General features: G+C 49.4%; 3 protein-coding genes across 6 annotated transcripts; 1 reads left to right on the forward strand and 2 right to left on the reverse strand.

Annotated features, from left to right (window-relative positions):
* Positions 1-24463, forward strand: ICAM2 (intercellular adhesion molecule 2). Of its 4 annotated transcripts, none has more exons than XM_023511100.1 (8): positions 1-111; positions 12973-13077; positions 14659-14925; positions 15974-16294; positions 17156-17853; positions 18993-21316; positions 21804-22066; positions 23960-24463. In XM_023511100.1, exons 2-5 carry the CDS (start codon positions 13017-13019, stop codon positions 17341-17343), a joined length of 837 nt encoding a protein of 278 aa, XP_023366868.1. In that variant the 5' UTR covers positions 1-111; positions 12973-13016; the 3' UTR covers positions 17344-17853; positions 18993-21316; positions 21804-22066; positions 23960-24463. The 4 variants fall into 4 exon arrangements, with proteins under 4 accessions (XP_023366868.1, XP_003786673.1, XP_023366870.1 ...); XM_023511102.1 differs by lacking the exon at positions 1-111 and adding an exon at positions 2193-2253; XM_023511101.1 differs by lacking the exon at positions 1-111 and adding an exon at positions 3939-4019.
* LOC100942806 (archaemetzincin-2) lies at positions 1957-3503 on the reverse strand. Its single transcript, XM_012803184.2, is given in 3 exon segments — positions 1957-2129; positions 2132-2606; positions 2888-3503. Coding segments are annotated over 3 exon segments (1080 nt in total). The 5' UTR covers positions 3341-3503; the 3' UTR covers positions 1957-1977.
* On the reverse strand, positions 18582-20716 carry PRR29 (proline rich 29). Its single transcript, XM_012803185.2, has 4 exons — positions 20657-20716; positions 20310-20385; positions 20006-20109; positions 18582-18812 (listed from the first exon to the last, which is right to left on the reverse strand). Exons 1-4 carry the CDS (start codon positions 20714-20716, stop codon positions 18582-18584), a joined length of 471 nt encoding a protein of 156 aa, XP_012658639.1.
* Positions 24464-27733: the final 3270 nt, after the last annotated feature.

Raw genomic sequence — 27733 nt, forward strand, 5'->3', positions numbered from 1 at the left:
GGTTGAATAACAAATCTGCTGGCTGAACTTGTGGCCTCCAGTGGCAGCTGCGCCACACAGGCCTCATCACTGCTTTTCTGCAGGCAGGCGGCAGACCCAGAGCCCACAGGGGTAAGTCTGAGCTATTCACTTGCCCTCCCACGAAGCGTGGCAGCGTGGAACAGGTTTGGGACGGTGCCGAGGTCTGAGTTCTAGTCCCTTCTCCTCTCTGGGCCTCAGGTTCCTCCAGGAAGTACGCTGGGAGCTCCTCTGGCCTGACGTCCCACAGCCTGTGAAGCTCCAGTCCCTGTGCCGTCTCTGAGTCCTTGGACCCACCTTTGCTTCCCTCTGTTTTGTCTTCCTTCTCTCTCTCCTCTCCTGCTCTGCCGTCCAGGTGACCAATTTAGAAACGTGGGGCTGCCTCCTTATCTGTGAGCCCACGTGGGCCTTGGGGGCTGCTGCTTAAGGAAGGGACACCCCTTTCCTCAGGGCGGGCACTGCGGGTTCTTGATGAGTCTCATTCAGTGAAATCCTACCTGCCTCAGTTAGAGGGGTCCATCCTGGGAGGACCTCTAGCCCCTAGTTAGAGGGCGCACAGTCCCAGGACCCCACCTACCTCAGTTAGAGGGGTCCATCCTAGGAGGACCTCTAGCCCCTAGTTAGAGGGCGCACAGTCCCAGGACCCCACCTGCCTCAGTTAGAGGGGTCCATCCTAGGAGGACCTCTAGCCCCCGGTTAGAGGGCGCACAGTCCCAGGACCCCACCTGCCTCAGTTAGAAGGGTCCATCCTAGGAGGACTTCTAGCCCCCAGTTAGAGGGTGCACAGTCCCAGGAGCCCTGCCTCAGTTAGAGGAGTCCATCCTAGGAGGACCTCTAGCCCCCGGTTAGAGGGTGCACAGTCCCAGGACCCCACCTGCCTCAGTTAGAGGGGGCCATCCTAGGAGGACCTCTAGACCCCGGTTAGAGGGTGCACAGTCCCAGGAGTCTCTTCTGCTTTCTAGACATGCAGGAATTTCTCTTTGCCCTTTGTATTCTTTTGGGAAAAACATGCTATGTAACACATAAAAAAGCGTATGTGACATACAACACAGTGCCACCCTTGTCATGGCTCAAAGTTTCATACAAGTGTAAGTCTATTTCTGGGTTCATTATTCTGCTCATTCTATCAGTTGATTTGCCCATATCTACACTTACACCATATTTTATAGAAAACCTTAATATCTAGCAAAGAAAATCCCTCACTACTTCTTCGTTAGGGATGTTTTGGTCCTTTTGTTCTTCCATATAAATTTTAAAATCAATTTTCAATTGACATGAACGATCCTGTTGGGATTAATTGGAATTGCACTGCATCTGTAGATTAGTTAGGGAAGAATTTACCTCTTTAAAATATTGAACCTTCGGTCCAAGAACATGAGTCTTCTCTCTCCATTTATTTAGATTGTCTTTAATCTCTTTTTAAAAGTTTTCTTACTGTGGATCTTAGACTTTTAAGTTTTGCTAGATTTATTCCTCTACTTTCTTTTTTTCACAGTTTATAGCATTTGTATTATTCAAAATGAGTCTCATTTCAATTCAGGTGCTTTAAAAAGGTTCTGTGTGGCTTGGCACCCGTAGCACAGTGGTTATAGTGCCAGCCATAGGCACTGAGGCTGGCAGGTTCGAACCTGGCCAGGGCCAGCTAAACAACAATGACCCCGACAACAAAAAAATAGCCAGGCTTCGTGGTGGGCAGCTGTAGTCTCAGCTACTTTGGAGGCTGGAGCAAGAGAACCCCTTAAGCCCAAGAGATGGAGGTTGCTGTGAGCTGTGACGCCACATCTACTAAGGGCAACGTAGTGAAACTCTGACTCAAAGAATAAATAAATAAATAAATAGGTTCTGTCCTGTTACTTGGGCACAGCACAGAATCAGTATATGGTTTATTCCAGTGAAGTACTCCACCCAAATGAAAGCAGAATGTGCAAGTTTATTTTAATTACTCCTAATTGAAGGTCCTTATTTTTGGAGAACAGCACGGCATTTCATTATCCACTCTTTCCATTCCTTGAAGGCTTCAATGGGTTTTGGTAAATTCCCACTATCCTCCCAACTGTGTTTCAGAGTTACTCCAGGGGTGTCAGCAGATTCATCATCGATCCATCTCACCGGTGCTTGTATCTTTCCTCAATGCTGAAGCCACTAGCGCACTGCAACTTGCGTAAGCAGACAGGGCAAAGGTTTAGAGGGCGCCGGTCAGCTTCTTTCAAGTGCTTGGAACCTTGCATTAGGCAGGTGAGCCACTGGCAGTGTCGCTGTCCAAATATGTGTCCAGTCTGGTGGGTTAAAGTCTTACAAGATCAAAGCTGCAAAACACTAGTTATTTCTGGAATATAATAGTTATCAAAAACGGAAGAGTTGCTCAAAGATGTTTTCTAGAGGATCTTTACTTTGCCTTCGTGGCAAAAACTGTAAAAATCACTGCCCTTCCTGGCAAAGCTGAATATCCCCACACCATCTGTCAAAGAGGCCTGTCCAAAGACAAAATTCTGAGACTCTCTTGGGTAAAGATCCATCACTGTTATCCCCACAACACAGAAGGCATCCTCAGGTTTCTTCTTCTTCAAGAACTTCAGAATGAGCTCGGCCTCCATAGCATGGTGGTTCTGGTGCCGGCCACATGCACCGAGGCTGGTGGGTTTGAACCCAGCCCAGGCCTACTAAACAACAATAAACACAACAACAACAACAAATAGCTGGGCCCTGTGGCTGGAGCCTGTAGTCTCAGGTACTTGGGAGGCTGAGACAAGAGAATCGCTTAAACTCAAGAGTTTGAGGTTGCTGTGAGCTATGACTCCATAGCACTCTACAGAGGGCAACATAGTGAGACTCTGTGTCCAAAAAAAAAGAACTTCAGAATGTACCCTGCATGAATCTGTAGGTTGTGTGTTTTATCATTGACTCTAAAGGAACACCTTGTCACAGAAACAGGAACTCGTTCTAGGAGTTTTACCGTCAAGCCATAGAAAAAAGCTTCACAGTAGCCCTTGAGCCATTTAATATATTCTTCACAGATAATTCTGGTGTTGCCTAAAGATCCCATGGACTGTATATAAATGCTGTGCTTCCCAGGAGAGGGTGTCTTTCTGGGAGGATCACTGAAAAACTGTTCAAAGTCTTAGGGATCCTCAGGATGAGAAGTGATCCAATCTGATCTGGAATGCAAGGTAATGGGTCCAAAGAGATCACTGGTTGGCCGGAAGGCTTCATTCATTAAACCCTGTTCCCCAGCATCTAATTTTTCATACTGTGACACAAGCACTGGGTTCTTTGAGATGAGAGCTGTTTTTAGAGTCTGTTCAGAGTGTTGTATCATTTGCATGATGACGGATTTCTTCCATTCACATTGGGTTCCTACATAGCTTTCATCCTTCCATTCAAAAGAGTTTCAAAGCTGTTCCTCCACGCCACTTTATTAAGGAAGGGAGGCTCCCATTGAAGTTTTTACCTCACAGGGTCAGGCATGTCCATGTTGCAGGAAGACGAGGCCCACCTGAGAGAAAGAGCCCCCAAACACCATGTTTATAAGAGGAAGGGCTTTATCCACTAGCCAGGGCCTTACAGCATAGAAGAATTCCAAATGGCCATGCTCCCCGACCAGCTTGGTCTTTCTCTTTTTATCTCCAGTCAAAAAGTTCCAACCCACAGGGACCTTTCTCATTGGCCAGTTTGAATCAAGTGGGAGATGCTATTCCAGCCCCCAACAGAGCTACAGGATTTCACAGAAGTGGAAATTTCCAAGTTTCAGGAAGTTAAGTCTACAAATTCCCAAGAACTGAGTCACCATGGAGAGGACGTTGCAGGTGTATCCTGGTGGTCTCCTTGAGAAGACCTGTTCTCCTAGACCTCACCCTTCTCGGGTATCCTCTCTCATCCAGACCTGGCTGGAAAAGTGTTGTGGAGGGTGCCTCCACCCCAGCAGGCCTCGACACCACCCACCGGCGCCCCCCACCACGGCCCCCCCACTCCTGCTGCCTCTACTTTTTTGATCGTTGCAAATGGTACGTTTTTGAAATTATACTTTTGTATGTTACTGGTAAACACAAAGGCAACTTATTTTTGGATATTGATCTTATAGTTGACTTGCTAAAATCTCTTATTATTTTGATTGTTTGCCTGATGAATCTTTTGAATTTTTTACCTAATATTATAGTTTTCTCTCCTTTCTTTTCTTCTCCTTCTTTTTCTTTTAATCTTACTGCAAGGTCTAGGAAGACATTTACAGTGTTTAACAGGGGCAGAGGTCATGGGCATCCTCGTCTGATCCTTCTTTTAAAGGAAATTCTCCTAAGATTTAGTTGTTAGAAATAATATAGAAGTTTTATGTCAGTTTTCTTTGTCAGGTTAAGGACGTTTCCTTCTAATTTATGAGGAGCTTTCATCATGAAAGGGTGTTGAATATCATCAAAAATTTTTTTCTAGCTCTGCTGAGATAATGAACTATTTTTCTTCCTAAATTTATGAATGTAAGTGTTTAGTATGGATTCCTTCACTAGCCTAGAACAAAGACTCGGATTCAGATAGGCTATTTGAGAGGTGATTCCAGGGAGCAGCGACTGAAGGATCAGGAAGAATGAGTCAGGACAGGAGGAAGAGCATGACGAATGTTGCAGCCCAGGGGCTCTTCCCCTGATCCTCAGATAAGGCTGCAGGATGCCTCCCCGAGCCACCCACTGGGAAGGAGGAGGCTGGGATATGTACCTTCTGGCTTTTGTCCTCCACTGGGTCAAGGTTGCATCATAGGGACTTGACTCCCCCTACACTTCTAGGACTGACTAGCGGGCAAATAAGTTGCTCCGAAAGCATTGAAGAAGATCCAGAGTTAAAAAGCAAAAAGAAATGTGAGATAAGCTTGAAGGGTATTCTCGAAGCTTTGGAACTCTGTGCTGTCTTACTTCTGTTCCTCTCTCTGATCCAAGGAGGGCAAAAGTAAGGTGGCCCAGAGTACCAAAATATACCTTTGCCAACATGATAAATAACTTTTATAGGCTTTCTTACTTTATCACCCTCGGTAGAGGGCTGTGGCATCATAGCTCACAGCAACCTCCAACTCCTGGGCTTGGGCGGTTCTTTTGCCTCAACCTCCCAAGTAGCTGGGATTACAGGCGCCTTCCACAATGCTCGCTGGGCTAACTTTCTTCTATTGTTAAACCACCCTTGCATTCCTGAGATAAATCCCATTCAAATGTGATGTCTTACGTTTTTTGTACACTACCAGATTTGATTTATTTTTCTTATAATTCTTGCATTTATATATAATATTATTTATAATATAATATATTATATTATATGAGTGAAACTGGCTTCTAATTTTCCTTTCTCGTTCTGTACTTGACTCTTTTTGATTATGAAGGTCACACAGGTCTCGTAGAGAGAGTTAGAAAATATTTCTATTTTTTCCATTCTCAGGAAGTGTTTTTATAAAATTGGAATTAGGAGCCAGGCACAGTGGTACATACCTGTAGTCCCAATGACTCAGGAGGCCGAAGTGGGAGGATCTCGTGAGTCCAGGAGTTCAAGGCTAAGCTGGGGAACATAGTGAAAGCCCCCGCCCCCAACTTGAACTTCTTTTTTTTTTTTTTTTTTGAGACAGAGCCTCAAGCTGTCCCCCTGGGTAGAGTGCCATGGCATTACAGCTCACAGCAACCTCCAACTCCTGGGCTCAAGCGAGTCTCCTGCCTCCGCCTCCCAAGTAGCTGGGACCACAGGCGCCCGCCACAACGCCCGGCTATTTTTTTTTTGGTTGCAGCCGTCATTGTTGTTTGGCGGGTCCGGGCTGGGGATTCGAACCCGCCACCCTAGGTGTACGTGGCTGGCGCCTTAGCCGGTTGAGCCACAGGCGCCGAGCCTTGAACTTCTATAAAATGTCTGGACCTGGTGTTTTCTTTGTGGGAAGATTTCAAACTCTTGATTCAATTTCTTTAATAGTTATGGAACCATTCGGGCTTATGATCTCTTCTAAAGTTTGTTTAAGTTATATTTTTCTAAGATTTGGTCTTCTTTGTTTCCTATTTGGTGGCATAAATTAGTTATAATCTTATTATTAGTTCTAATCATGGCACAATGTACTTAACATAAAGTGTACCATCTCAACTGTCTTTAAAAGTACGGTTCAATAATGTTAAGCATGTTCACATTGTTTTGCAAACCATCTCCGGAACTCTTTCATCTGGCGAAACTGAAACTCAACTGACACTGGATACCCACTCAACACCTCCCATTTCCCCTCCCCCAGCCCCTACAACTACTACTCTACTTTTTGTGTCTATGATTTTGTATAATCTTTTTCATCACATGGTTATGTTTCCATTTTCATCCCTAATAATGTTTACTTGTGCCTTCTTTTGGTTTCTGAATAGATTTCACCAGAGACTTGGCCATTCTATTAGTTTCTTTTCAAAGAACTAACTTTTATTTCATGAATCGTCTCTTACCATATATTTGTTTTCTATTTTAATAATTTTGGCTCTTTTAAAGATGAAATAAATTTTATATTCTTTTTAGAAGTAGGGTCTCACTCTGTGGCCCAGGGTGGAGTGCAGTGACATGATCAAAGCTCACTGCAGCCTCAAACTCCTGGGCTTAAGCTCAGGCTCACAAGCAGCTATGATTACAGGTGCACAATTATCAGGCCCAGCTAATATTTTATTCATTTATTTATTATTATTATTTTGAGACAGAGCCTCAAGCTGTCGCCCTGGGTAGAGTGCTGTGGCATCACAGTTCACAGCAACCTCCAACTCCTGGGCTCAAGCGATTCTCTTGCCTCAGCTTTCCAAGTAGCTGGAACTACAGGCGCCCATCACAATGCCCAGCTAGTTTTTTGGTTGTAGTTGTCATTGTTGTTTGGCAGACCCTCCAGCTCTGCTGTATGTGGCTGGCACCATAGCCACTTGGCTACAGGCACCGAGCCCATTTATTTATTCTTATGTAGAGATTAGGTTTCTCTGTGTTTTCCAGGCTTGTCTCAAACTTCTGGTTTCCAGTGATCCTATTACCTTTGCCTTCCAAAGTGCTGGGATTACAGGTGTGAGCCTAGCATGGTCTTATCTTTATTATACTCTCTTTTTCCTTTTTTTGCTTTTGGATTTACTTGTTGTTTTGCTTACTTTCTTCATTTGGTTGGTTCCCACTCTCATCTCTAGTCCCTTACCTGTCACTTGGATTTACTTTGTTATTTTTCTAAGATCTAGACTACTTAATAAATTGGATGCTTATTTCAGATTGCTTTTCTAACGATACAAGCAGTCAAAGTTATAAATGTCCCTCTAAGTACCACTTTTGCTGCATCCCACAAATTTTAATATGGCATTTTCATTATCACCCACTCCTAGGAATTTATAAATGCGTCATCATGATTTCTTCTTGGGCCAATGTGTTATTTAGAGTGTGTTTTTAAAATTTTAAATATATAGGGGTTTTAAAACTTATCTTCTTGAAGAATTTGTATTCTCTAATTTATAAATGCAGCTCAAGCTTTTATATTGTGTTTCAGCTGTTCTGTCCATTTACTGATTTTACTACATTTTATTTGTCTGTATTAGAAATGAAGAGATATATGTAAAAATGTCCTGTCATGATGGTAATTTTACCTCTCTGTAGTTCTTTTAACTTAGGCGCTTATCAATTTAAAACTTTTGGAACTTCCTAGTGAATTGACTTTCTGATCTAGATACTCACTCCATCCGTGATGTAAGTTTTTGTCTTAAAATTCCTTTTTCTCTGATATGCATATGATTCTCAAGCTTTCTTTTGGTGTTTGCCTACTATATCCTTTCCACCCTTTGACCTTCAACCAATTCCATATCCTTATTCATTAGGTATGTCTCTCTCTTTTTTTTTTTTTTTTTTTGAGACAGAGTTTCACTTTGTCATCCTTGGTAGAGTGCTGTAGTGTCACAGCTCACAGCAACCTCAAACTCCTGGGCTTAGGCGATTCTCTTGCCTTAGCCTCCTAGTAGCTGGGACAACAGGTGCCCACCATAACGCCCGGCTATTTTTTATTGCAGTTTTGCTGGGGCCGGGTTCAAACCTGCCACCCCAGTATATGGGGCCGGTGCCCTACCCACTTAGCCACAGGCTCCGCCCAGTTGTGTCTCTCGTAAGCAACATAGAGCCAACATTGTGTTTTAGTATTTTTGAAATCTAATCTGACAACCTGTCTTTGAACTTTACTTCCTTTCTCTTCATTGTCATTATTAATGAATTTGGACTCTGAAATTCTTTTTTGACAGTGTCTTGCTGTTTTAAATACCATCTTTTACAATATTACATTTGTCCCATTTTTTCTATGCTTTTCTTTTTATTTAATTTTTAAAAACTGATTGAGGGTTGATTTGGTTGTTTTTATACCATTTACACCTTCTCTAGTGATTTAGAATTCATATACTCTTTATCTCCACTGGTCTTCCTTGAAAATGTTATCAGGCTCATAGAACATTTTTTTAAACTGACAAAAATTGTACAGTTACCCCTCAGTATCCATGGGAGATTGGTTTCAGAACCCCCGCATACCAAAATCAAAAGATGCTTAAGTCCCTTAAATAATATAGTATTTGCATATCATCTATACAATCCTCCCTTATACTATAGGTCATCTCTAGATCGCTTGTAATACAATGCTATGCATCACTTCATTCATATGAGTTCAGCAGAGCACTTGACATGCTGCAAATTCACACTTTGCTTTTTGAAACTTGGTGGCATTTCTTCCCCTCGAACATTGTCGATTTGATGTTATTTGACTTCCTGGGTGTAAACCCACAGGAATGGAGGCCTTACCATGTATATTTACATATGCGTGACGTTTTGGAATAGGTATACACTGTGTGTTGCGTGAAGTTTCTTACAAGTGGTGGGTGACGCAGGTGTAGACTTGCATTGGAATTGTATGGCATAAAGAGGGCTACTGCTCTCTGGACGGCAAATAGCAAATTTCTTTCTTTCTCCCCAGCTTAAGTAGTCGATGCTGCATGTACATGCTGTTATGAATATTCATACCATTACCTCACTAACTTATTGTAAAAAACAGACTAACTTTTTTAGTGAGACACGTTCTTCTAAGTTATCTATTATACTCAAAATAGTAGCCATGAAGAAGCGAACTGTTAACTCCATAGCCCACTTTTTGATAGATATGGAAACTGCTAAGGGGAAAAAAGGCTGATTGTTCTACTCTTTGCAGCCTCCAGCCATCTGGAGGCAGTATCTTAACCTTGCAAAAACCACAATTTGGAGATCCTGGCGACTTGCCAGTGACGAGCCTACACGCCCCCAGTCCCCTGGCCTGAGCACGGGAATTTTACCTCCTTGGTGCCAAGCTAAATGGAGTTCTGTCTCAGTCTCTCCTAAATTGTGCCAGGCAAGATTTGTACATGCTCACTCTCAGAAACGGCAGAGGCAAAGACATATATGCTCTTCACCTATAACAGTGGATGGCTAAATTGGGCTAATTAACATACACGGTATCACACATATTTTGTGAGCTATCATAAATATCATCTTGTTTGGTGAGAACACTTAAAACCTACCCTTGTAACAGTTTTCAAGTACATAATGCAACGTTATTCACTACAGTCACCCGGCCATGCAATAGATCCCTTCAACTTATTCCTTTTAACCAAAATTTTTATCCTTTGAACATTCCTTCCTCTCTCCTCTGTCTCTGGTGATCATCATTCTACTCTCTGCTTTCCACAAGTTTGACTTTTTTTAGACTCCGCATGTAAGTGAGATCAGATAGTATTTTTTTCTTTCTGTGCCTGGCTTATTTCACTTAACCTACTGTCCTCCAAGTTCATCTACATTATTGAAAATGACCAGATGGCCTTCTTGCCTTAAGGCTGACTGGTATTCCACTACATGCATATCCCATGTTTTCTTTATCCATCCATCTACTGATGGTCGCTTAGGTTGATTCCAGATCTTGGCTATTGTGAATGGGGCTGCAATAAACATGCAAATGTCTCTTCAACATACTGATTTCATATTTCCCCACTGGGATTTCTGGACCATATAGTAGTTCTATTTTTAACTTTTGAGGAACTTCTATTTTCTATAACAGTTCTGCTAATTTCCTTTCCCACCAACTGTATGCAAGGGTTCCCTTTTCTCCACTTCCTCATCAACACTTATCTCTTGACTCATGTGTTCCCACAAGCTCTGCTTCAGAAAGTCCCAGAAAAACGTCTGCCTAGACTTACTTCCAAGTGCCCATGCTCAAGGAGTAAGCCACTATGCTCGGCCTTGGATATGGTGCGAGGTCAGCCTGTGGCTTCACAGACTTTGGCAGTAGAAGGAAAAAGATGTGCTGGGCAGACGAAAACAGTGGACACTTATGACCTAAAAGAAAGTCTTAACAAGCTTGTTTGGGTTGTTCGTCAAGACAAAGGATTTCTTTCATTCATTCACAAATTCATTCATCCATCCACCTACCAATGCAACAGTTATGAAGCACCTACTGTGTTTTAGGCAGTTTCTTACACTAGTTGTTATGTAGTAGTATACGAGATTCAGCTTCTGCCCTCCTGGCTGATGGGCCAGTGGGGAGGGAAGGAGAGACGTGCAGTTAGGAGGCAGTAAACATTTCTAACAAACAGATGGCCACATGCCTGGCCGTGCCCAGGAAAAGCTGGGAGGAGATGGTAGGGTGGGACCTGTGGGCTGCAGAAGGCCTGTGAGGACACCTTGGGGAGGGAGTCAGCCTGGCCCTGCTGGTTCAGCAGGTGGAATTCCAAGACACTATCCCTTCCAGAACCTGCTTAGAGTTCTACAGGCCTGGATCCCCCCACCTTCCTCCAGCCCCTCTAGGCAAGGAAGTTTCCTCAGGCCTTCTGCTGCCTTGCATTTACCTCCTGAGGGTCTCCTGGGAATCCAGCCCCTAACAATCTTTCTTTTATGCCAGCTCAGATGGGCTCTCCGTCACCAAGGCTGGCTCTCTCTCATTTTGACTTCACTCTTTTCATGGTCTGTGACCATGATTATCTAATCATTATCTAATCATTTCCCCATCTGTAAGATGATGGCAATAACAGGGCCTGCCTCATAGTGTTAGGGGATTAATTAGTTAATATCTGCAGTGTGCTTATAACAGTGCCCAACCTGCAGTAAGTAATTGTTTACCATTTTGTTATTGTTATTGTTATTCTAACCCAGTGGCAGCCACAAAATCAACACCCTGCATGCCTCCAACCCATTGTCCAAGCCCCTGGGGCCATCCCTTCAACCCCTAGCTGGAGTTGGAGGAGTGTTTCCTGCTCTCAGCGCTTTGCCAGTCCCATGGGGGCACAGATCCTTCCAGCCTGGGGTCATAGTTCTGGCCTCTCCTTGCCTTTTCTCTCTGCCAAGCCTCAGCCCATCTCCAAGTCCAGCAGACATGTCCAGGAACTTCCCTGGATCCAGCATTTGACACACCCCTGCTTATCAGCCCCATAGAAGTGACAACCTTTGGCCTCACCCTGCCTTCTCTGCCCTATGTGGGACTTATCTGAGAAAGCAAGACCTTCTTTTTTCCCTACCGGTCACAGGGGATTTCAGGCAGACCTGGGATTGGAAGTCTGGACGTGCAGGGATCTAAGTAGCTGGAAGGCCCTCCCAGCCGTCAGAATCCCTCTCTCACCCACTCACTGCCTCAAAGGTGACAAAGCTCCCTAGAAATAAACCAAAACTCTCAGGCCCTAGGCTTCCCAGATCAGGGCTCCCCTAGGAGGGGGCAGAGGGTTGGGGAATAACATCATACAGGCCCAGGAGATGGAGGCTGGGGCTTGGGGTATGGCTGCAGCCAGACAAGCCCCTGTTCTCTGTCTGTACTTGGGCTGCTAGCCCCTTACAGAGTGCATTTTCTGAGGTTCTGGGCCTCAGGCTGGCCTAGAATCAGCTGAGTCAGGGTCAAGTTTATATTGAAAACTGAGTTAGTGGACCCTAACCTGGGACAGTGGCTAGCAAGGGAGATTCTGCTGAGGAAAAGCACAAAACTTATACCAGACTCAGTGCATAAAACCAAAAACCTGTAAGGGCGTACACTGTTCCATGTGCCTGGTGACAGCATGAGAACAAGGCAGCAGCTGTCCTGTTTCCTGGAATTTTTTTATTGGGTACATAACAGAGTATCCGTGCAAGGATGCACGGCAGTCAGTAGTCAGCAGTCAAGGTTAAAGATGAGACGGGGGAGATGACAGCCCCCAGGAAGGTTGAGTAAAGGGCAAGCAAGGACGTAGGGTAATGGAACATCTGAAGTGGGCAGATAATGGTGAACCTGGAAAAGAGAGGAGGGACAGGAAGTCCCATCTCCTCAGGCGGACACCTCAGCATCTCCAGCCTAAGCTCCTAGTTGATGGCCTCAGCTGCCTGCACTGCCTATTTCCCCAGGTAGGGATGGTCACGTGGACATTCCCTGACTGGGCACGTTACCCTGAGTTGGAAGGTCTGCGCAGGATTCAGCCTGTCTGCCTCCCAGTTTCACTCTGACCAGACTTGTGCTGTGCATTTAGCAGGAGAACCTCAAAGACCTGTCCAGGTTTGCTTAGAAGAACTCAGGTCTCTGTCCCCTTTGCTGTGGGAACTATGTGTCCTGAACAGATTCTGACTTTGGATATGCTCTTCATGGAGATGACTCTAACAATATATCCTGTGGAATTTGGGGCTCCCTCGAACCGGGGCTCACAGTATTCGTTCTTTCCTGTGTGTATACACAGTGCTCAAACATGTAGACACCCACCACCTGCCCTGCCCCTGGGTGGGGAGTGGCCAGGAGGACTGGATTATGCCTTGCTTATCAGCTGCTCCCTGATTTCCTCTGCCTGCATTCTTGGAGGCCCAGGCCCTGGGAGGTGGCCAACATCCCAGAGACCACTCAGATAATGAGAGGAAATGCAGTCATCAGCTCACAGAATGCTGGGGACTTGGGGCTGTGACTCCAGGTCACCACTCCCTGACCTGAGCTCCGTCTCCCTCCAGGCAGCTCTCAGCCCTTTCCCAGGAGCCTGTGGACACCGCCAGAGATGTCCCCGTTTGGTTGCTGGGGCCTGCCCGCCGCCCTCCTTGCTCTGCTCTGCTGCCCAGGTGAGCTAGGTGCCTGGGGGCTCTGACTTGGCCCATCCAGCCCGGACAGTGAGGGTGCCCTGCTGCCTCAAAGTTGCTGAGGCTTTGAACACGGGGGCCACCCTGCCACAGGTACAGAATACTGTGCCAAACTGGCTTCCGGCACCCACGGCCCTTGGGCAGTGTCGGGGTCCTGACCTTTTGAACATCAGGCTCCACGGGTTAGTGGCATGTGGATGTGAGCTGGGTGGGGTCCTCGGGAGGTGAAGGGACGCTGGGGTTTAGGGAAGACAAGGGCATGTGCCTAGCTGGTCTTCAGCTGTGCCCCGGGGACAGCACAGGTGGTAGGGAATCTCTCCTGGCTGTGGTCACAGCAAAAATGAAACCCCTTTCAGTGGGTCAAGGGGATGCAGGAAAATGTCTCTGTGAGCTGAGCACGCTGTTTCTCCCACAACCTGCCACGAGCTTTTCTAGCACTGTGTCAGTGACCCCTCATGACAAGCCTGAGGGAAAGGGACTACTAGCTCATTTGACAGATGAACTCAGGCTCTTCAAAGAGCAAGAAAGCACTTTGCCCAAGGCCACATAGCCAGCATGGCAAACTTCCAGATTCAGATCCAGCGCTGCCCACCCACAGAGCCCCTCTGGTGTTACCTCATTATGTGCCGCTAGCTGAGAGCTGAGCGCAGGTATACAGGGGAAGTGGGAGCACAGAACACAGGCGGGGCCCAGCTGGCGGGATCAAGCCCCTTCTGGGACATCGCTGCTGCAGGTGGGCACCGAGCACTGGATCTTCACATACCAGGTGCTTCCTGGGTATCTGCCGTGCACAGGGCACTGTGCTAAACCCACAGAGAAACATGCACAACCAGGGCCTGCTAGACACTGCACTGTGTCTAAGGGGGCATCAATGCAAACATGAAGCATTTCGAGGTGGCCCTGTTACCTCTCTCCCCTGCCTTTCTCCTCACGGAGTGAACAGTCCTAATCTCCTTGCTCCCGCACACCAGACCTCCTCCTGACCGGGGCGGGGGTCTTTGCACTGGCAGCTGCCTTTTCCTTTCCCTGGGTCACTGCCCCCGATTCCTGCAGGGCCTGCAACCCCCTTCATGTCTTTGCCCACATGACAGGGTGAGGCCATTGCTGAGTACGCAGATTAAAATGCCCCCCTACCCCTTCCTGGCTGGTTATAATGCTGTTCACTGTCCCCTGTCCACCTCCCTCGCTACAGCAGAGGCTCCGCTGGGGCAGGGTTCGGTCTGCTGTGATTACCCCCACATGCCCCGGGCCTGGCACATAGCAGACGTCCAAAAGTGGTTATGTGGAAGAAAGGAAAAGAGGGAGGGCCACTGAGGACAGAGAGAGGCCTGTTGGGGGTGGGGACATTCAGGCTGACCTTACGGTCCAGCAGGATCCCTCCCCACAGAGATGGGACAGGAGCAAGAGGAAGGCTGATCTGAGCCACGAGGCAGTAAGGCCTGACAAGGAGGAAGAGCAGAGGGGCCTTTCTGTGTGGGCCCCTGACCCTTGACTGATAGCAGCAGATAGCTCCACAGGCAAGGCAGTGGGGACATCTTTTGCCTGGTGTTTCTGGTCTTCCAGGGTGTGGTGAGAAGGCGTTTGAGGTATACATGTGGCCAGAGACACTGGTGGTTGAGTCCACAGAGTCCCAGCTAGTTAACTGCAGCACCAGTTGTAACCAGCCCGAAAAAGGTGGTCTGGAGACTATCCTACACAAGACTCTGCTGGAACAGGGACCTCAGTGGAAGCAGTACTTGGTCTCAAACATCTCCCAGGACACGAAGCTGCTTTGCTACTTCGCCTGCTCCGGAGAGCAGAAGTCCAGAGTTGCGAACGTCCTTGTGTACAGTGAGTGGCTGCGCTGAGGGGCCCTCCTCTCCCCTAGGGCAGAGCCCGTGTGTACTGAATGTTCACAAATCTGTTCCGCCACTGCTCCTGGGCACTCATCATGGCCCTGTCTCCTTGAGCTCCTGGGGTGACAAAACCAGGCCAGTAAGCTCAGCACCTGCTCCCACCCTTGGCCGGATGCCTTGAGTCCGGTTTTGAGTCTTGCTCGGGGGAGGACGATCTAACCAAGTTTCACCTAAGCCTGAAAGTCATTTCCCAACCCTGTTCATAGTCTCCCTGCCGCTTAGTCACTGGGCACCCCCAGGAGAGCTGGGCCCTTCAGTTCAGGAAGAGAAGGTCGTGTTCTCTCTCCTGTTTGAGGAGCCCATGAAAATCTATGAACCATGAAAATCTTCCTGATGGGACAGGACTTTCTCACCATCTTGGGTTCTCCTCATCACCAACATCAGTGCATCCGATGATGGAAAGGTGTCCTAAATCTAATGTATTCAGGAGAATATGGGGAGGGGGTGGTGGTGGTGTGAGGAGACAACTAGCTATTCTAGTTCAGAGGGAATCCAGGGCCCTGTTTAAGGAATCCTGGTGGCCATGAGCCTGGTCCTGGAGAACCAGGGGAGGCCTGACTGCATCCCTAAGTAAGGAAGGCCTAAGCTCCATCCTTAAGTAAGGAAGCTGACAGTTCAGTTCCTCAAGTGCCCAATTCTAGTCAGCATTCCCTTCTAAGTCTCTGTCAACACAGTTACCCAATTTCTGAAATCTGTATTTATAATAGTTTCTGGAGGGGAGGGAGACAGAGCCCAACTTTTATCTTTCCAGCTGGCTGCACAATTTCTTAACCTTCTCTTTGTAAACACCTGAGCCACCCCATCTTGTCCATTCTTGAAACCATGATGCCTGTGAAACTACCACCTGCGCCCCTTCACCCTGCCCGGCTTCTTCCTTCCTGCCCTACAAGTCCAACCAGGGACCTGGAACACCAGAGACATGAGATGGCCCTCACCAGGTGTACCACTATCCTGACCAGACCACCTTCCTTTGTCCCCTGCAGAGCCCCCAAAGCAGGTCACGCTGAAGCTGCAGCCCACCTGGGTGGCCATGGGCAAGCCCTTCACCATTGAGTGCAGGGTGCCGGCCGTGAAGCCCCTTGAGAACCTCACCCTTACCCTGTTCCGCGGCAGTGAGACCTTGTACAACCAGACCTTTGAGAGGCAAACACCTGCTCCCCAAGAGGTTACCGCCACATTCAACACCTCGGCTCAAAGAGAGGACAGACACTACAACTTCTCCTGCTTGGCTGTGCTGGACCTGAAGTCTCATGGCGGTGGAGTCTTTCGCAGAGTCTCAGATCCCCAGATGCTGGAGATCTATGGTGAGGAGGCTCCCAGCAATGGAGCGGGAGAGAGAGGGCTCTCATTTTCAGCCCCTTGGGGGAAGAAAAATCCTGAGCCTTATTCTCAGCCAGCTTGGGACACAAACACCCAGGACCCCACATTTCATCCCTCTTACCCTCTTCTATGAAGCTCTGGCCAAGTCCCCAGCTTGGACTTTGACTGTTACAGCGGTCAGGAGAGCTCAACTAGTTGCTTGGCCACTAGCAAGCTTCATGACCTGGACAGAGTCAACCTGATCTTTCTTGCCTTAGCTCTTTCCTATAAAGAGAGGGTTGTCCTGACTGATCCTAAGGTCCCCAGAGCTTTGCTGTTCAGTGACTCTGGATGGCCCAGATGTTCCCTTCCTTTAGGGAGCTTGGCATGAAGCTTACTCAGTGCTGCCTGAGGGGGTCAACCTGGACCGTGCCACCCCCAGGCCAGGTGTCCTCAAACTATGGCCCGTGGGCTGCATGTAGCCCGCCTAGGACGTTTATCCGGCCCGCTGGGTGTTTTTGCCGCCACTGCCTGTCCTGCTTAGCAGCCGACTCGTTCCGGGGTCCGCAGTCTGGCCCTCCAATGGTCTAAGGGACAGTGAACTGGCCCGTTTAAAAAGTTTGAGGACCCCTGCCCTAGGCCATGGTGTCTAGCAAGCACATCTGCCCTCACAGTCTCAGGTCTGTCTAGAAGCCTGGACCCCAAGCCTCCTTTCTCGCAGATAATATTTTTGGACAGACTCTACTCTGCAACGCAGGGTGACTACAAGTTGGAGTGGGCAGGGGATGGGTGTCTCTCCTCTCTCCCTTGGGCACTGGCACTTGGAACCAGAGGGCTTCTAAGACCACCATCTCTTCCCTCCCCAGAGCCTGTGCAGGACCGCCAGATGATCATCATCGTCACAGTGGTGTCGGTCCTGCTGTTTTTGTTTGTGACGTCCGTCCTGCTATGCTTTGTCTTCAGCCAGCACTGGCGGCAGAGGCGGACTGGCGCTTATGGGGTGCGAGCTGCTTGGAAGAGGCTGCCCCAGGCCTTCCGGGCACAGCCTGCGTGAATGGTGTAGCCACTGCCACGGTGGTCACTAGAACTCAGTATGGCTCCTCAGCCCTGCCTGAAGGGCTGTGACAAGCAGCAGAGGACACCAGAGACTCTCTTTTCTAGCCTGAATACAACAAACACCTGGACTTAACCCTATGCCCTCAATGTCTCCTCCTGGGGTAAAACTCAGCAGGAAAGGGAGGCCACCAGGGTGGACTTCTCTCTCCCAGCCTCCTTCTAGCCCTGAGTGACTAATTCCTACTGAGGGAGACACACCCTGGCCTGGGACACTCCGTTTCCACCTGGCCCTCCAGGGCCTAGGCCACTCCTGCCAACAGAGCCAGCTTCCTGAGGTTAGGGCCCCAAGGAACTGGCTTGGCACCAGAGCCTTGCCTACTCAGGCCTCTCCCCTATCCACCTCACGGTGGGAGTTAAAAGTGTGGAAAACAGAAGGAGTCTGCTCCCTCCTCTCTTCTCCTGCCTCACTGCTAGGACAAAAGAAGACTCTGTCATCCCTGAGCAAAGGGTGAGGGAAGTGGGAGGGCCTGGTCTAGGCAGGAAACAATGAGGCAGAGCTGTGTTTGTGTGGCTTCTGAGGACTGGGCAATGCTCTAAGGCCCATCAGTTCCAAAGCAGAGATCAGGCTAGTTCAGGAGTTCAGTGGGGTGGAGAGAGGACTGGTTCATCCAAAAGAAGGCCAGGGTGGAGCTGAGGGAGTCAGAGGGGCTAACAATAGAGGGGCGGGTCTGGGCTCCTGTTTCCAGCCCTGCGACGAAGATGAAGGGTCCCAGGGCCAGTGTCCATCCTCATGGCAGGCTCTCAGCATCATAGTAGTCTGGGGAGACAGTACCCTCATCTTGACTCCCTCCTGCCTCAGAGGACCCCAAGAAGGAAAAGGGGGCAGGCCAGTTGTTCACAGAACTGATGGCAGGAACCCTCCACCCCCATCCTAGGGCACATGGCCCTCCTGGCCTCCAAATCCCCCCCCAAAGCCTGGACCCCACTTCTTACCCACCCAGCCCTACCTGAAGCTGGGGGTACATCAGCACCCACAGTCCCCGTGGCACTAGGGGGTGGAGGTGGGGGTACAGCTCTACTGAGATGGGGGAAAGAAAAGAAAGATCCTATCAGTGGCCCAGGGGTGACTCTGGGGTATCACCCATATGTGTTGCCACCCTACCACCAGACCAGGGCTGGTCCTCCAGCCCAGCCCCCAGATAGAAACTTGGCAGCACCCAGAGTTCCCAGCCTCACTTACACCTCCCTTCTAGAGGCAGGAAGATGGTGCTGCGTCCTGGGCACATCCTGGGAGTAGGGCTGACATGGAGGAGGCAGGAGGAAAGGGGATGACCAGGGCAGCAGGGGGCCTGGGGAGGGCACCAGGCAGGGCAGGTAATGGTGGTGAAACACCAAAGGCCCTTCCATCTCCTCCTCCTCTTCATCTTCCTCCTCCTCCTCACACTCCTGGTGACCCTCCAGGTAGACCTGAGGATTGTGTAAAACGGGGCGGGGAAATGAGAGAAGAGGATCCGGCTGGCCCTGTGCTCACACCCCCAGCCCCTAAGTGACTTCCTCCAGATGTGTAACATAACAATGTCTACTGTTTGTTTATTGAGCATTTACTACATGCAAAGCATTTGGAGACACGTGTTCCTTATTTTGTAGGTGGGAAAACTGAAGCTCAAAGAGGTTGAGCAACTTGTCTGAGGTCACCCAGCTAGTAAGTGGCAGAGCAGGGATTGGAAGACTCCAGGTGTGCTCCAGAGCTGGGGTTGGAAGTCCCCTGAACTGCCCCTGGCCTCACTCCCAGCCCCTGGACTCACTTGTGCCCCATCAGTCAGGTGGGTGCTCACCCCGAGAGCCCCCTGAGGGCCTGGGCTGAGAGATGGCAGCAGCTCCTCAGAGTCTCCCTATGCCTGGACTCTTTAAGGCCCTCTCTGCTGCCACTCAGCTGGCCAGCATCCTCTCTCTACTCAGCCCTTGCATCTTTTAACCTCTCAGGAGCCCATTGCTGGCTGAGTAGGGCTCAGCATACACACAAGCACAGGATATCCTCCATTCTGGCTCTTGACTCTGCCCCTGCCAGCCTGGGTGATGGAAACACCTTTCGCCCCACCCCCCCACCCCGCCCAAGAGTCAAAATCCTACCTGGCTTTCAAGGGCTGATTCTAAGAACCCTCACTCCTCCAAGGAGCCTTTCTGCAGCCCCCAACCAAGTGCACACCCCCCTTTGCACCTCTCACATGCCATGACAGCCAGCTTGACTTGTATTTATAATCATTCATTTATTTATTCATGCATTCAGCAAATATCAATTGAACCTAAAAAGTGTCAGGCTCCATTAAGATCATTAAGTCAGGCACATAATGATCCTCCAGGTCCACTAGGACCTGCCCTCCTGGGGCCTGAAGTCCAGTGGGGTATGCGACGCAGGGAATCCTCCTTGAAAGCAAGACCTGGGTGGTCTAGTTCGGGAGGCCCCGCTTCCCCAGTGGAGGCTGACATGGGCCTGACAGGGCCTGATACACATGTAATAGAGGCCTATAAGTCCCTGCCAGAAAGGTGTGGAGGCCTTTGCTCCTCTGTTCCCCAGTCCTCTTAATCGAGGAGGGACCCCGTGTGTTTCTCCACCCCTGGACCTCCATGGGGCGACCTCCCGGGGCCGTACCCCCACGCACCTGTGGGCTGGGCGGGACAGGCCAGTTCAGCGCCCCTGCCACCAGGCGGCTCAGCAGCAGCTGGTTCATCTGCGCGTTCTGCAGCATCATCAGCTCCAGCAGGTCTACGGGACGCGGGTTCTGCCAGCCCACGCCGGGGTTCTCCTCCCCCTGCCACCCTTGCCGGGTACCCAGGTCTCTCCCTCGATGCCCAGCCCCGCAGGCGCGGAATGGCGGGGAGCGAGCGGATTTGTGCAGGGGGAACCCTGAGAGACGGGGGGTGGGGGGGGCAAAAGGGGATGCGAGGCTGACTCCAGAGTCTCACCTTCCTTCACGCGGCTCGGCTGCGGGGGCGCAGGTGGGACGGTCCACGCCGGGGACTGCAGGACGGTCACCCAGGGCTGCAGCGTGCGGGGGGAAGACTCAGCCAGGCAGGAAGGAGTTGGGGGCACGTAACAAGCCCCACCTTTCTCCCCGCGAGTCACCTCCCTAACCTTGCTGGAACCCGGCTCTCCCTCCCCGCCCCCACAGCCTCCTAGCGCCCAGTCAAGCCTCTTCCTCTCGTTTTGGGGTCTCTCCTCCCCCCCGGCCCCATCCTTCTCCAGGGTCCAGCCTGTCCAGGGACCGCTCCCTACTCCGCCGTCCCCCGAGGCAGGTAGGCTCAGCCCTCACCGTCGGGGAGGCACTCTGTGGTGCGGAGCGACCCCAGCTCCCGTTCGCCCCGGAGGCCATGGCCGGCGGTCACGGTTACCTTGGCGACGCCGGCGACGCGGAGATCTCTTCGCACGCAGGCGCGAGGCACATCCCAACTCGTGGCCCCTCCCACACTCGCCCCGGGCTCCTCCTGGGGCGCTCCGCCCCATCACCAGGGGGGTTGGTCCCTCTCCCCGGTGTTCACTTCCAAACCCCACCTCAGCAGGTCTACAGCGCCTGGCCTCATCCTCCTGCCCCTCCTGCCCCTCCTGCCCCTCCTGCCCCTCCCACCCTCGTTCATCCCCAGACTGGGCCGAGAGAGACTGTTTGTTGAGTGAGTAAGTGAATGACTGGGATCCCAGAACCCGATTGACTCATTTGATGGATTCTACAGGAATAGTGAAATTTGTGGGAGCGAGCTTGGAGGGCCAGGGCAAGCGAGTGAGCAGGGCAGAGGCTCTGCTTCCTGCTACTCTGTCAGCCAGAGACCGGTGCGTCCTGCGGACAGAGAGGCTTCTGGCGTGCCCAAGGAAGGAAACACCGGCCGGATTTGCGGAAGGGGCCGGGGCCCTGGCGGGAAGCGCATGGCGGCCTCCAGGCTTCGCCCCTCACAGCTGTTCTCACTGATTCCTGGCCAAGGTGAGCCGCTGCTCCTCAGAGGCGGGGGATTGTGATGAGTTCAGCACCTCCTCCCCAGGACTGTCCCCCGTTACTGGAAAAGTTACCAAAGCGTGCATTCTTATGACAGGAAGTTAGCAAGGTCTGTGTGCTTCAGAACAGGTGAAGGGGGAGATCTATTTCAGCAGCTGTGACCATCCTAAGATAGGCCCTGAGCAGCAGTCTAGGAAAATCCAGACAGGAAGCTGGGATTAGCACCCCCTGCATTGCCCTTCCCTCAGCCTCCACTTGGGTTCTGCTCCCCTTCCTGCGGGTCCTGGAGTCTAGAATCAGAAAGACCACCCCCCCTTTGTTCCCTCCCTGGGGGAGGGGGCTGTGAGTGGTGCCCTTGACTCAGTGGGTCTCATTGCTTCAAGAACCATGAATAAGCTGAGATCTGGGCAGTGTGGTCAGAGGCTGCAGTGAATGGAGCACAGAGGCGCATCTCTCATCTCCACCCACTTTGCAGGTAGACAGAAAACCAACCATCGTACTAGCCATCAACAAACCTTGACCAAGGCAGTGCTTGTGTGGGCAAAGTGCTGTCGGCACACTGGAGACACAGAGGGGTATTGTCCCTGAGTCCAGCATTGTTGGAAACTGAAAATGTACCTACGAAGAGAGAACAGAAATATAAGACTATACCCCACGGAGAATGAAAAAGGGAAGACTTGGTCACTGAAAGATGGAGTTCTGAGGAAGAGCGGCCCATGATGGGGACCAAGCATCATGGTACGGACAAGGTCACACAGGCTGGGGACACAGCCTGAGCAAAGGCACAGATGCAGGAATGGACAGGAACCATGATCTTATGGGTCAAACTGGCTGGGGAGGGGGGACAGGGCAGAGAGCAGAGGTCCCAGTAGCCCAGTCAGTTATGGGTCAGACTCCAATGCCAAGCTGTGGAATTGAGGCTTCACCCTATGGGTAATGGAAAACCGTTGGCGGGTTTCAAGCAGGAGAGAAATAAGGGGTGATGTGGAAGATACATCTGTTCCTTACACGAAGGAGTGGAGAAAGGAGTGGATTATAAATAACAAATGCCTGATGGAGACATCCCCTCCCCCATAGAGGAATGCTATTCATCCATGGACCATTTAGAGGATAGGGTATCTCTACTGATGTGGAACGAGGTCCAAGAGAGTTGAGCAGTAATATTAGTAAGCAGAGTAAGATCTTATTTTTGTTTTAAAAATAATACATATACACATCTATATGTATATATGCATATGTGTGCATGTGTATGTATACAGAGGGGATCAAGAAAGATACACACATTTTAAGAAAGAAAAAAAACTGAGACCCAGCTACTTGGGAGGCTGAGGCAAGAGAATCACTTAAGCCCAAGAGTTTGAGGTTGCTGTGAGCTGTGACATGACAGCACTCTACAGAGGGCAACAAAGTCAGACTCTGTCTCAAAAAGAAAAAAAGGAAAAAACTGTATTAAAATTGTAATACAAAATATATATTGGTAACAAGTCACATTCAATACCTGTCATAATTGCGGGAGTCAAACATGACAAATTTAATATAGTTTTTTCTTTTCTTAAAATGTGTATACACTTTTTGGCACCATCTGTATACATAGAGAGAGAGCTCTTAACTGTAGAGAAGCTGTCCAAGCTGGCCCACAACTCCCAGCCTCCCCCAGGATCTTCTGCAGAGGATTCCTACCCTCACTCTCTGTCCTTCCTTCTGTGGGCATTTTCTGGCTCTAGGTGACAGGCCAGAAGGCGGCCCAGGGGCAGCCCTCAGACCATAGGGAGCTAAGTTCCCACCCTCCTGGCCTCAGTGAGACAGCTCTAAGGTGCCTTTCTTTTTTCTTTTTTTGAGACAGAGTCTCACTATGTTGCCCTTGGTAGAATGCCGTAACATCATCGCTCACAGCAACTTCAAACTCCTGGACTCAAGTGATTTTCTAGTCTCAGCTTCCCAAGTAGCTGGGACTTCAGGCATCTGCCACAACACCTGGCTATTTTTAGAGGCAGGATCTCACTCTTGCTCAGGCTGGTCTCAAACTCCAGAGCTCAAGCAATCCACCCATCTTGGCCTCCCAAAGTGGTAGGATTACAGGCGTGAGCCACTGCTTCCGACCTTGAGGTGTCTTTCTCAGAGCCTCTTGGTGATGCCATGGGCCTGCACCCCAGCTGTCCCTACAGAGGGCCACTCATGGTGTACACTTTACTGGCTTTTCTTTTTTCCCACTCCCTTCTCCACTCCTTCATCGTGCTCCCAGGATCTCCTTCCAAAGAAACCACCTGCTTCCCAATCCTTGATTCAAGGCCCACCTCCTCTCTCCATGCCTGCCACCAGGCTGAAAATTCCTGGACAAAGTGACTTCAGTAGTACATGATACATTTGTATTCAGGGAAGTGAAATAGGTGTTGAAGAAAATTAGTCTGGGCCAATGGATTCAATGGAGGTAAAGCTGGAGGCAGGGAGGCTACCATCCCTCTAAATTAGTGGTTCTCAACCCTTTAATACAGCTCCTCATGTTGTGGTAATCCCCAACCATAAAATTATTTTCGTTGCTACTTCATAACTGTAATTTTGCTACTGTGATGAATCGTAATGTAAAATCTGATATGCAGGATATATTTTCATTGTTACAAACTCCCTCCAAAGGGGTCGCGACCCACAGGTTGAGGACCGCTGCTGAATGAAGCCCGGAGCAAGCTGAAGGTTGCATGTTAACCACACATGAAATTGGTAATTTAGAAAACAAGACCAAGATTACCAAGCTATCTTATTTCTGGTATTCAATTTGGGTTCTTTGTGAAAGGAAACTGAAGTACATACTGGTTGAAGAAAGGGGACTCATGTTTTTCTATCTGCCTGAAGTATTTCACTCACAGAAGAACTCAAGTCAGTACAACAGAATAGGAGGTGACTTTCCGGCTACGTGCCCCGTCTACTATTATTTTCTTCGAGATGTTGAATACTCCACCTATTTCCTTTCATCTTTTTCTCAAACTGTTGTTTTCATCTTTGGATTTTGTTTTTGGGGTTTTCTTTTTTTGTCTCAAAACAATACATACCGAAAGTCCTCCTCAACTGCCTTGCTAAATCTCTATCTGGAAATAAGCTGAACATGGGGGAAAAAATTATACTCAAATGTGTTCAACATAGTGCTATTTGTTGTTGTTGTTGTTATTGTTGAGACAGAATCTCAAGCTGTCGCCCTGGGTAGAGTGTCGTGGCGTCATAGCTCACAGCAACCTCCAACTCTTGGACTCAAGTGATCCTCTTGTCTCAGTTTTCTATTTTTAGAGACGGGGGTCTCACTTTTCTCAGGCTGGTCTTGAACTCATGAGCTCAAGCAGTCTACCCTCCTCGGCCTCCCAGAGTGCTAGGACTACAAGCGTGAGCCACGGCATCCTGCCTTCTTTTCTTTTTTAAGAAACAGAAACTTGCTCTGTTTCTCAGACTGGAGTGCAGTAGCACAGTCTTAGCTCACTGTAACCTTGAACTTCTGGCCTCAAGTGATTTCTCCCTTCCACCTCCCAAAGCTCTGGGATTATAGGCATGAGCCACTGTGCCAGGACACAGGGTAGGATTTTCTTTTCTTTTCTTTTTTCTGAGATAGAGTCTCACTCTCTTGCCCTGGGATAGAGTGCTGTGGTGTCATCACAGCTCATAGCAGCCTCAAACTCTTGGGCTTAAGTGATCCACTTACCTCAGCCTCCCAAGTAGCTGGGAATACAGGCAGCTAGTTTGCTCTATTTTTAGTACAGACAGGGTCTTACTCTTGCTCAGGCTGGTCTCAAACTCCTGAGCTCAAGCAATCTACCTGCCTTGGCCTGCCAGAGTGCTAGGATTACAGGCATGAGTCACCAAGGCTGGCCCAGAATAGGATTTTCTGAGAGTTGGTTCTCTTTTTCAGAATTCTCTTGTCTGAGTTTGAGGTTGCTGTGAGCTGTGATACCATAGCACTCTACCGAGGGTGACATAATAAGACTCTCTCAATAAAAAAAGACTTCTCTTGTTTGTGGGTGACCAAAACTCAGTCTAAACTAGGGTAAGGGGAAAGGGTGGTTTTTCAGTTCAGAGAGTGATGGAGCTGTCCTATAGTTTAACTGTCTCAGGGACCAAACGTGTCTTCAGACCCCTCTCTCTTTCCTTCTTTCCCTCTCCTGCATCGCCCCTTCTGTGTGTGATGGTCTTGCTCCCTCCTTCACAGGTGAGAGACACACCACAGGCACCTTCAGACTTACTTCAATTACTGCAGACAGACTTAGAGACTGTCAAGAAGAGGGAGATTTTCTTTTTGCCTCAGTACATATAAATCTCAGGGGCGGACAGTGATTGGCCCAGCTTGAGTCATGTGCCCAGCTTTGGGCCCAACCTCTATGGCCATGAGGATTGGCCAGATATATGTGACCTGTCCCTGTGGCAGGGATAGAGTGGCCATCCTGTAATTAGCAGCTGCACAGAATTACATATTTGGGGTAGAGGAGAAGAATTCCCTCCAAAGAAAGAAGATATACTGTTACCAAGATAGGGAAGCATTCTTTCCCCTTGGGCTATGGGAAAAAGTTCTATTTAACATACAGTTTTTGATTCCAGTTCCCCCCTTCCCTAATCCAAATGAGACTGTACAAATTAGACAAATTAGCCCCTTCCCCTAGACGTTTTGCTGCCCTTTGCCAGAAAATTACCATCTCAAATATACTAATCTATAATGACTTCAAATGCGATTGGTGCCCAGAATTGTGTAGTGCACAACTTGTACAACTGAGTGTAGTGGCCCTGCCCTCAGCTGTAGCAATCCCCTCCAATTACTCCAGTCCCTTCTTATGACAAATCTTGCCCCATAGGGCTGTGGGCAGTGGCCAGGCAGGCAGAGACCAAAGGGCAGACCCATAAATGAGGTTGACAGTGACTCCTTCACTTCTCCTCCCACCCCCACAGAAAGGGGGCAGTGACCAGGAGTTCCAGACAGTGACTGGCAGCAAAGTAAACTGGAGCCACGGTGGGGCTGGGCATGATAAGGACCCCGAGAAGCAGTGTTAGGGAGACATTGTGGGAAGGCTATGAGAAGACATGTTCACTTTCCCTCTGGATGCGAGAAGCAGCAGACCCTTGCAAAGAAGAGATGGGGGAAGGTGGGCACTTGGATTTCATCAGAACAAAACATGGGAACGTTTGTCAGAAAGGTCAGGAAACAAAGCGGCATGAAGAACTGCGTACAGATGCTCCTCAACTTACAGTGGGGCCACATCCCAGTAAACCCATTGCAAAGTCAAAAAATCCCAAGTCAAACAGTCTTAAGTTGAGGATCCTTTCTATGGAGGACAGCAATGCTTATGCCTGAGTTTAGGGAACACCCCTGAGGGTGCGAGGTGACTCTTTTTGAAGGCCACCGTGAGTAAGACTAAGATGCAGGAAATCTCAGCCTGGCAGGAACTTCTCAAACAGGGCTGGCTCCCCAGAAGGGTCCAAGTGGACACTGAGGCTGTGTCCACAGAATCTGGGCAGAGTTGCCATTGGGGACAGGGGCCATTGGACCCATCCCATGTCAAAGGTTATCACTCCCTAGGTCTCCTCTGTGCCCCTCTCAAAGGCCACTCTGTCCTGGCCTCAGCTCACTGGGGGCCACCAGGTAGCAGGGAAGCTCTGGGCTGCCAGGACAGATGATGTCAGAGATGGGCAGGGGACTGCCAAAGGGCCTGTTTAGGAAGATTGGGGCCACTTGGGGGACAAGATTCCCCCAGCGTTTCTTGACACCCGCTGTGAGGCATTTCACAACAGCTCCACTAGAGGTCACCACAGCCCAGAGTGGGGAGGTGGGGCAAGGGCCTGAGCCAACCCCATTCCTCCCCCTCCACTCTGCTCCCTAAGCCGGGAGACAGATGTCTAGTCAGTGGGGTGGTGATGGAGGGGTCATAAACACCCCCTGGAGACTTCTGTGTGGTCCAGCTAAACAGCTCTGTGTGTGTCTGTGTCTCTATATGTGTGATGTGAGGCATGGCCATAGGTGTACAGATTGGCATAAGTTTAACACAAGTCTAGGGACATGATAGATGGCCCTGGTCGCTGTGATCAAGAGCACATGTGTGTGGGCACAAGCCATTGCACCAATATAAGTCACAGGACTGAAAATACGTAAATGCATGAGCACGACTGTGGGTGTGGCTGTGTGTACACACAGACACACAACTCAGTGAAAGTCTCACGTCCATGACATGTGACGTTTGTGTTCATCGGGGCATGTGTGTGCCTATGAGTCAGTATATAAGCTGTATGTACATATATGCCCAAGCCTGATGCAAACAGGGAGTGTAAGTGTGTAAATGTGAACTGGGGACGTGTGTGTGAACGGTATAACAGCAGCGGAAATGTTTGTGTGGATGTACGGAGGGGGATCTGTGTGTAGGGCTGAGTGGGTGGGAGCACAGT

The sequence above is a fragment of the Otolemur garnettii genome, unplaced genomic scaffold (assembly GCF_000181295.1).
Source record: "Otolemur garnettii isolate 467f Iridium unplaced genomic scaffold, OtoGar3 scaffold00018, whole genome shotgun sequence".
NCBI classification, from domain to species: Eukaryota; Metazoa; Chordata; class Mammalia; order Primates; family Galagidae; genus Otolemur; species Otolemur garnettii.

Coding starts and splice junctions, on each gene's coding strand:
- ICAM2 (XM_023511100.1), top strand. CDS start 13,017: ATGTCCCCGTTTGGTTGCTGGGGCCTGCCCGCCGCCCTCCTTGCTCTG. Junction 13,078..14,658: donor TGCTCTGCTCTGCTGCCCAG/GTGAGCTAGGTG, acceptor CTGGTCTTCCAG/GGTGTGGTGAGAAGGCGTTT. Junction 14,926..15,973: donor TGCGAACGTCCTTGTGTACA/GTGAGTGGCTGC, acceptor TGTCCCCTGCAG/AGCCCCCAAAGCAGGTCACG.
- PRR29 (XM_012803185.2), bottom strand. CDS start 20,716: ATGGCCTCCGGGGCGAACGGGAGCTGGGGTCGCTCCGCACCACAGAGT. Junction 20,386..20,656: donor CACAGAGTGCCTCCCCGACG/GTGAGGGCTGAG, acceptor CGCACGCTGCAG/CCCTGGGTGACCGTCCTGCA. Junction 18,813..20,005: donor CTGTCCCGCCCAGCCCACAG/GTGCGTGGGGGT, acceptor CACAATCCTCAG/GTCTACCTGGAGGGTCACCA.